Source organism: Pocillopora damicornis, chromosome 1 (genome assembly GCF_964200805.1).
Source record: "Pocillopora damicornis chromosome 1, jaPocDami1.2, whole genome shotgun sequence".
In the NCBI taxonomy this organism is placed as follows: domain Eukaryota; kingdom Metazoa; phylum Cnidaria; class Anthozoa; order Scleractinia; family Pocilloporidae; genus Pocillopora; species Pocillopora damicornis.
Genome location: NC_142670.1, coordinates 4431526 through 4441500, shown reverse-complemented (window position 1 = coordinate 4441500; position 9975 = coordinate 4431526). Strand labels below are relative to the sequence as shown.

Genomic DNA, 9975 nt, shown 5'->3' with positions numbered 1-9975 from the left:
TTAGTAAAGGTAGGACAAGAAACCAATCATAAAGGGCTTATCTGAACAGAAAAATCTCTGGAACAAGTGCTCCACCCCCTTAACCAGGGTGCACTCGTCGACCTTTTGCCAGATAGGTGCGAATTCCATGCATTGAATCCAAAGGAAAATTCGCGACGTAAGCAGCGAGGTTTTTGAATGAAATGTCGGAACAGTCCCCAAGGGCTCACAACTCATTATTTAAGGGGAATAGGCTAAATATTAATGTATTCATCGTCGTTTTCCATTTGCGCATACGAAATGTGTGAATTACATGAGATGTCTACTCACAAAAAAAATGTATCTTTCCAACTGTTACAGTATCTCCTCTTATGATACGGGAATTTTAACAGTGTGCGGGGATATTGTTTTGGTCATAAACGTAATGAAAACTCCTCAACAGCACCGACCTGCGTAATCAGACCTGGCTGAGTTCGACGTTCTACAAAGCAGCATCTAACCCAGCTATTCATGTGAGCCACATTTATGACAAACTTCTCATTTCTTAATGTTTTGTTACCACTATTCATAGCTGCAAAATAGAGGAGGGGGTGGGGGGTTGCATATTCTTATGGGCCCCCCACCCCCTCTCCTCCTCCCTTATTCCCTTCATCGGCTTTCCATTAGTGTTGGCGACGATTGATCCACCTGAAAACCATGTGACCACCCAAAATCCCAGCCTTCTACCCTAAGCTTTGGATAAAAACTAGCTCGTAAGAGCCAAGGAGGCCCTTGTGGTTTTTCGATGAAGATTTTGAAGTTTGAATAAATAAAGTAATAGAACGTGGACGACCATATAAAACCGTTTATGCAAGCAATAGATAAAAAGCACAAACATATTTACCGATCAATTTATGACTTTCAAGCATTGGCTGAGACCAAAAATTTTCTGTAACAAACATGCTTTATTATTCCGTTTTCGTATTTTTTCGAATGTAAGTGAAACTCCCGACGTCGTGTTATGGTGCACGACCGTGCGGTACATAAGGATTTTTCACCATAGTAGCTCCTCGGGGAATAGGAAGTACTTTCGCACGCGATCTGTTACCATAACATAAAATATTTCCTCGTGTGGATCATGCCGAATGAGGCTTTCTGCCTTATAAAACTGTGACCAAATGGAATTGCAAATTTTTTTGATGGTGTGTCATGTAAAATTTTCCTTTTTGTTGTTCTGATGCAGAATCTCTGCATGAGAACGAGTTGGAGCACAAAAGGGCAGAATTCCACTGTAAGATATAGGAAGCGGAATATAAGGCTAGGAAATCCGCCCCTTCCTCTTACCTGATACTGGATTACAAGTCTTTCCGTCTCCAGTAGACGTTTGGTTACACCAACACGTGTAGGATCCAATGATGTTAGTATATAAAGCAAAACTATGTCAGTTAAAAGCACCAGTGGTACACTCGTCGACATCTGAGAGACATAAACAAACAAGTAATCAAATTAATATTCTCAAGGAAACAGAAGGCAAAGAAGCAAAAAACGCAACAATTTCAGAAGAATAATTAACAATTATTTACCAAGGTAAAGGTGAATAGAGATGATTCACCACCACCTTCACCGGCGAGGTGAGTAATTGTTCTAGTTTATACTACACAGCTGCCTCAAAAAAGTTTACTTCTTTCAATATAATGAAAAATGGTCGGAAACTATACCTTTGACGCGCCATTCTGTCTATTCGGCTTCTTATGCGGATTTGGAGAAGTTCAAAGTCCGATTGAACTCTTCGACCATGCTTAAAAATAGCCAACTGGTTTCCTTCATGCTGGTTGGAAATTTTAAATGCATCACTTTTGATTGCATTCTCCTAACCGCTTATACTGATTACTCACCAGTGCAAGTTTTCCCATTTCCTGAATACCCAGCCTTGCATTTACGTGTATGGGACCCAATGATATTATTACAAACGGCGTTGACGTCACAGTTGTAATAATTGGAAGAACACTCGTCTATATCTAATAGAAAAGTATGAAAATCCTCAATAAAACTCATTTAGAAATTTCCCAGGGCTGACAAAACGATAAATATGGAATTTTCCTCTCGTGTTTACTTCAATAACGTTTTGTAGGAATATTAATATCGGTAAAATAACAGCAGAAGAAAAACATAAATGGTTTGTGGATGTTGAGACAAGTGGGCTGTTGGGTTTATTTTATTACCTTGGGAAAATCCACTGATGTTTAGGGCAGTGAGATGGAAACGAGGCAAAAATCTCAGAATTTTGCCTTTAAGGTGTAGTGAAGTATTTTATGGAATACGAATAGCTAGAGAACTTAAGCAAAACTGCACGTTAGCAACGCAGAGTTAGTCGCTCCGCGTATCAACGTGAATTTGTTGTAGGTTTTGACAATGGACAAAAGTTTCAGTCTAAGAGTGTTAGCTTGACAACTGAATAAAGAGATTAAGAGCAGCAGCCGATTGGGAGAAGTGCCAAACAGGACATTGAAATCAAAGAGCAAGTAATCAAGCAACTCTTTAGTTCCCGATGGACACACTCTTCGCCGTAAAGATTGAGATGTAAAGTCACGTGACCGCTTGTGTGACGAGATAAATCAAAACGTTTTCGTCTTTCAAGAATCGACGTAATAGCGTATCAGTCCTTTTAAACTTATGGTTGATATCCCTATTTGATAATAAAGTGAATGGTCATAGGAAGTGGCTCAACACTGATTGCTAAGAAATCATGGAGAGTAAGACCGATTGTTATGTAAACTGAAATTTATAACAATATCGTTAAGGTTCTTTAAAACAAATATATGTATGTGTATATATATATATATATATATATATTTTTTTTTTTTAACGCCATTGTTTGCTACAAACTCTAAAAACTGTCAATTATTATTTTCCTTCTTTTAATAACTTTGATAACTTATATATATATATATATATATATATATATATAGATATAGCTCTTTGGCATACAAAGCTTTGCTTTCATGTCCAAATTGAGCACTCTACTAGGATGAGTCATTGCTGCTAGCATTATGCATGCTCACTAGTTTATCTAGTTTGAGCTCTCTGGCATGGCTTAGATGATACCACACGTGTGAGATCACTTGGGGTGGCTATAGAGCCTTACCTCCATCCTAGCATCAGCACTGCACTGATGAGGCCCAGAAGGCCGAAACAGTACTGAAAGCTTCTCGGCCTCTTGGGTAAGGTTAAAAGGCTTATGAAAAGTTTATTTTCCTTGCTTTTGCAGCAATTGGTCAACATGGACAGCCAGGAAAGTGAAAATATCAGCCAGTTTACTACAGATAACTCGACAGCGAATCCAGGAGACGTCGTAGACGCAAGCGTGGTAGAAGGTTCACAGTCCTGGGGCGCAGACGTGGAAATCGAAATCCCTGAGGTACTAAAAAATCTGGAAAATAAGGGTGTGAAATTTCAGGCCGTGCCTTTTTTGAATGCTCCTAGTCAAAGTAGAATCACGAAGGATCGCTCTATTTATTTTAGCGTTGATACAACCGTCACATCGCAAATAATTCTCGAAGCTTTTGACGCGGCAGAAATCGATATTGACGCTATCACCGGAATCCAGAGAAAGGCGTCCAATAGATCTTGGATCGTGACTTTTAAGAGCCGTGCAGCTAAAGAAGCCGCTCTTGAAACACCTTTTGTCGTGATTGCCGGTCTCAAAGTTTTCCTGGGCGACTGCGAAAATCGTTTGGTCCTCGTCAAGATCCATGAAGCCCCCGCTGAACTACCCGACACTGCCGTGATTGGCCGACTCAGCCACTACGGTCGTGTCCTTTCATTTCGGCGCGACAAAATTGCACAACATATCGAGAATGGAGTAAGAACGGCTCGAATGGCGCTACATCGAACTATCCCTGCCAACATCAACATAGCTGGTGAACCTATCAAAATATGGTACCCAAATCAGCCAAAAGCTTGCCGGAATTGTGGAGCTACTGACCACATGGCCAAAGACTGCTCTGCAGTCCGTTGTTTTAATTGTGAATGCCCTGGGCATCGAGCTCAAGAATGTAAAGACTCGCCAAGATGTTCCGTTTGTTTAGCGGACAACCATTCCATGCCTCAATGTCCCTTCCTGCTCTTCAGCGCGAACGTCGATAGTGAGCCAACGCCACCTAAAACTGAAAAGGAAAAGAAACAAGAGCGAGCCCAGCGCGCCAAGGAAAGAGAAGAAAGGCAGAAAAAACTACAACAACAGAGAGAACAACAGCGACAACAAGAAGAACAACAGAAATTACTAGAAAAGCAGGAACAGCAAGAACAACAGAAACAACAAGATCAAGAGAAACAACGAGAACAACAACGCGACGAAGGTACAAGAGAACGACCAAGAGAACGAAGAGACGAGCGAGAAGAACGAAGAGATGACCGGAGAGACGACAGAAGAGAGAGAGATAGAAGCGATCGAGATTATTATCGCGGCCGCGATGACCGCGATAGATCTTCCCGCCGTGACTACTCTGGCTCCGAAACTGATGATGATGGATGGGAGAGAGCTAAACCTAGGAGAAGGCGGTACAGATATTAATTTTTTATTTATATTCAATGAGTAAGCTTAAAATAATTTCTCTAAATGTGCGAGGACTCGGGTCCTCCAGTAAAAGTCGAAAAATTATTCAAGAATTAAATTATTCAAACTGTGACATAATCCTTTTACAAGAAACACATGTCTCATGCAAAAAACAAGCGGAGGAATTCGAAATACTCTGGCGCGGCAAATGTCTGTGGTCCTTCGGGACTGGCAGGTCTGCCGGTGTTGCCATCCTCTTTTCTCTAAACTTTCCAGGCAAAATTATCCGTTTTTTGACCGATTCCGAAGGAAGAATATTGAGCTTACTCATTGACTACTATAATTCTAAACTAAATTTAGTAAACATTTACTCTCCCAATACTATTTCGGATCGTAAAAGTTTTTTCTCTTGTCTGCACAATGACTTTCTCCCCCAAGGGGACCTAGTGATCGGGGGAGACTTTAATTGTGTGGACAATGTCCTAGATAAATTAAATTGTTCCGCCATCCTATTGTCTGATCAAAAACTTCTCCGATCCCTTTGTGCTGACTTCTCACTTACAGACATTTGGCGCAAGAACAACCCGCGCAAAGTAACTTTCACCTGGTCTAATAAAGACCATACCCAGGCATCTAGAATTGACCGCTTTCTCGTCGCTAAAGGCTTAACCCTAGTAACGAAATGTAATATTCTTCCATGCGTATACGACCTATTCGATCATGACTTTGTAAAAATTGAACTAACGACTAACCCTTCTAATCACGGTCCTGGAATTTGGAAGTTCAACAGCTCTTTACTCTCAGATGTAGAATTTAAAAACATTATGTCAAAATTGATTAACAACTTTAAGCTTAAAATCCCCGAATTCGCCTCCCTTCGCGAATGGTGGGATGCTCTAAAGATTGAAATCCGCAAAACAAGTATTTCATACTGTATCCGTAAACAGAGAACAGCAAATGCCAAAAGACTCCTAATTACTAAGCAATTAACCCATGCTAAAAACGCTTTACATTCTAATCGCTTAAATAACCCAGGTGTAATTAGCGATTTGGAAAGCCAATTGTCCTCTCTGATCTCGAAAGAAGCCGAAGGAGCTAAAGTCCGCTCCCGAGCACAATGGTTCGAAGAAGGTGAGAAACCAACACGCTATTTCTTCCGTCTGGAGAAAAAACGAGCTGACATGAATAGTTTTGAATCTTTTTTTGACGAGAACGGTGTTCTCAGAAATTCTCAAAATGATCTTGAAAGAATTTTAACCAATTTCTACAAGAATTTATTCACCCAAGATCCTCTTGATATGCGAATTTTCACTGACTGATTATGAGCGCAATCTATGTGAAGGCCCTTTTTCTAATAAAGAATTACTTACTGCATTGGAAGGCCTTCAGACCGGCAAGTCACCCGGTTCTGATGGTCTCCCAACCGAATTTTACTCGTGTTTTTGGAACGATTTGAGCGAATCTCTCCTTTCTGTTTTGAACGAGGCCTTTCTTGCTGGCTCCCTCGCGGATAGCCAGTACGAGGGCCTCCTACGACTCATCCACAAAAAAGATGATCGACGCCTCGCAAAAAATTGGCGCCCAATTTCCTTGTTAAACACTGACTACAAGTTAGCATCTAAAATCATCACTGAACGATTGAAAAAAGTCATGAACTCCATCGTGCATTCAGACCAAACGTGCGGCGTGGTCGGCCGCACTATCTTCTCAAATTTGGCCTTACTTCGTGATGCCCTCGACATGATTGACAAAACTAATGAACCGGGTATTCTCATTTCCTTAGATCAAGAAAAAGCTTTTGACCGAGTTGACCACGAATTCATGATGAGAGTATTGCGTAAATTTGGTTTCGGCCCCTCCTTTTGTAGGTGGGTCGAACTATTTTATTCTAAAGCCTTCTCTAGAATCATTGTTAATGGCTCCCTGTCCCCCCCTGTCCACTTAAGAAGAGGGGTGAGACAAGGATGCCCATTATCTCCTCTCCTTTATGTGCTAGTTTCAGAAGTATTATCAACGCAAATCCGTAATTGTAAAGATATTGAAGGTTTCCTGCTCCCCGGAGCAGGGGGCCTTCAATATAAAATATCCCAGTACGCTGACGATGCTACTTGCATCTTAAAATCCGAAGGATCTCTTTCTTCACTTCTCCGAGTCGTATCAAAATTTGAACAAGGATCTGGCGCTAAACTGAACACGTCCAAATCTGAAGCAATGTGGTTAGGAAAATGGCGAACTAGAATTGAATCTCCCTATGGCCTCAAATGGGTCACTAAAATGAGAGTGCTTGGTGTTTACTTCTCAAACGGCCTCGTCAATGTTGACGACGACAATTGGCGGGCCAAATTAGACAAACTAAGTTCGGTTCTAAATCTTTGGAAACAAAGAGACCTGTCTTTTATCGGTAGGACCTTAATTGTAAATACTTTAGGCGCAAGCCGTTTATAGCACGTTGCTAAAGTCATCCCCCCACCCCGTTGGGTGCACGATAGCTTTAAGTCGATCATTTGGCCTTTTATCTGGAGAGGAAAAATGGAAAATGTTAGTCGCGATCGCTGTTGTGCGCCCCCATCATCCGGGGGCCTCAACGTCGTTAATTTTAAAGCTAAGTGCGCTAGCCTGCGCCTTTCTGTTTTTTCCAGTTTAAGAGATGACTTTGGCACATCCAAATGGCATTACCTAGCTCGATATTTTTTAGGACATAAGCTAACTATTCTAGATCCCCGTTTTTCTTTTCCCACCAATTCTGCTCCCTCTTCCTTCCTTCCTTCCAATTACTACCGCCTTTGTCTAAATAATTTCCGTACCTTGCATCAGAAAACTGGTGCCTTACCTGATTTACTCACCGGTAAGAATTTATATCTTTTGTTGCTTGACCCCGTCTGCGTTGCACCCCGGTGCTCCGGTTTTTGGGCGTCTGCTATGGACCGCCCCATCAATCGTTGGACCTGGGTGTGGCGCAAGTCTCGCCTAAAGCTAATTGAAAACAAGAAGAACGATCTAATTTGGCTATTGATCCATAGAATGATCCGCGTAAGATATCTCCTTAAGTCTTGGGGATACATCAATAATGACAAATGCGCGATCTGCGGAAAAACGGAAACTATTGAACACTGCTTCTTGGGATGTCCCAGAGTTGTGAAAGTCTGGGACCACTTCTCCCCCCTTTTCCGTGCTCTACTCGACTCCCCCTTCTCTATCTCCCCTACATCTATCTACTACCCTTTTTCCCTAGACAAATCTACCACCGCTATATCCTTATCTAACTTTCTCAAGGCAACCATCATATATTGGTGTTGGCTTGCCAGAAATAAAGCTACCTTCGAAGGTTCTCTTTTGAGCTCCAACGCGATTATAGACTTAATTAAGAAAGATGTCCAACTCAGAATTCTTAGTAACGACACTGATACCTTAAGGAATTTTTGGTCTTTTAAAAACGTACTTTGTTCGGTCGACGCTGGTAAGCCCACCTTCTTCCCCTCTCTTGCTCCCCCCTGAACCTTTGCATATAATAAAACTTGTTAAATCTCGCCCATGAGGGGTGCTTACTCCGGGCTACAGGCCCGCGCGCTGTTTGCGCCCCACATGGTCTGAAATATCTCTTTGTAAATAGTAAATAGAAAACTTTTAAATAGAACTTTGTTACCTCTTACAGATGGGCGCTTACTCCGGGCTGTTATAGCCCGTGCGCTGTTCGTGCCGCCTGTAAGAGAAAATATCATTAGTTAATTGAGACCTGTAATTACCTAAATAACTCATAATTTAATTCGAATACTTTAATCAATTAGAATTGTAAATAGATATCATTGACGAAATAAAACTGCCTGGTCTCCAGGCTTTTATAAAAAAAAAAAAAAGTACTGTCTGCAGTTAGTTATATAGCTCTTTGGCATACAAAGCTTTGCTTTCATGTCCAAATTGAGCACTCTACTAGGATGAGTTATTGCTGCTAGCATTATGCATGCTCACTAGTTTATCTAGTTTGAGCTCTCTGGCATGGCTTAGATGATACCACACGTGTGAGATCACTTGGGGTGGCTATAGAGCCTTACCTCCATCCTAGCATCAGCACTGCACTGATGAGGCCCAGAAGGCCGAAACAGTACTGTCTGCAGTTAGTTATATATATATATATATATATATATATATATATAAAATAAGATATAGCTCTTTGGCATACAAAGCTTCGCTTTCATGTCCAGATTGAGCACTCTACTAGGATGAGTCATTGCTGCTTGCATTATGCATGCTCACTAGTATATCTAGTTTGAGAACTCTGGCATGGCTTAGATGATACCACACGTGTGAGATCACTTGGGGTGGCTATATAGCCTTACCTCCATCCTAGCATCAGCACTGCACTGATGAGGCCCAGAAGGCCGAAACAGTACTGTCTGCAGTTATATATAAATATATATATATATATATATATATATATATATATATATATATTATTAATATTATGAGAGGAAAAAACGACGCAACTACATTTCCCGACAAGCCTGTTTCGTGAATCACTTCACTCTTCGGGGATTTAATGAAATAATTTTCATGTGACTATCGTTTATATACTAGGAAAATTTACATAATACGCGATAAACTTAAAAACTTTAAAGTTCAGCTGTTGCGTAGCAACGCTTTGTTTCTGTGTCGGCATGAAGATACGAGTTCGTTACGCTTATTTAGTGATGAGAGGTCGGGTCGGTAAATTATCAAGAATTTTTTTTTTAGGCAGAGGTTGCATCTTTTACTGGAGCTGTTGTAGGGAGAGTTAGATGATAAGACGCGCCATGAAATAAAATAGTCAATGTTGTCGTTCTTGAGTGTCCAGATGTGTTTGCTAAGTTCGGTAGAGTTTTTGTGCTTGGGGTGGCGGAATGATGCGGTGTGATTTCTGTGTCTTGTTTTGGGATGAGGATGTTGCAACCCGCCATTTAGCAAGAACGTCAGCACCAATATCGGACACAAATTCCTCAGCCTAATCGACAAACATTTCCCTAAGGATCACAGCCTCCGCAAGATATTTAACCGCCACACCATCAAAATCAGTTACAGCTGTATGAACAACACCAAAAAGGTCATTGACAACCACAACAAGCGCATCTTACACTCGTTCCACTCACCTTACACGAAAGACAACAAAGACGGCACGGGAACCAACAAAACATGCAACTGCCGACAAAAGAACAATTGCCCGCTCAATGGTAACTGCCTTCAATCCTCAGTCGTTTATCAAGCCACCGTCACACGGAACGACAACAACACCTCTGAAACATACAATGGACTCACAGAAACCGACTTCAAAACAAGACACAGAAATCACACCGCATCATTCCGCCACGCCAAGCACAAAAACTCTACCGAAGTTTTTAGATATATGAAAATTCATATATTTGCACTGCGGTGGAAAGATGAAATTAGAAGATCCTCGCAGCTAAGAACACTACTGAAACTAGTAGTTGTAA

General features: G+C 41.2%; 1 protein-coding gene across 1 annotated transcript in view; it reads left to right on the top strand.

Moving 5' to 3' along the window:
• Positions 1 to 6971, top strand: part of LOC149051434 (uncharacterized) — a 103306-nt gene extending 96335 nt beyond the window's left edge. The window contains exon 3 of the mRNA XM_089185533.1: positions 6626 to 6971. Within this exon, the coding sequence (XP_089041659.1) occupies positions 6626 to 6958 (333 nt within the window). The 3' untranslated portion in view covers positions 6959 to 6971. The remainder of the gene's footprint in view (positions 1 to 6625) is intronic.
• The last annotated feature ends 3004 nt before the right edge of the window (positions 6972 to 9975 follow it).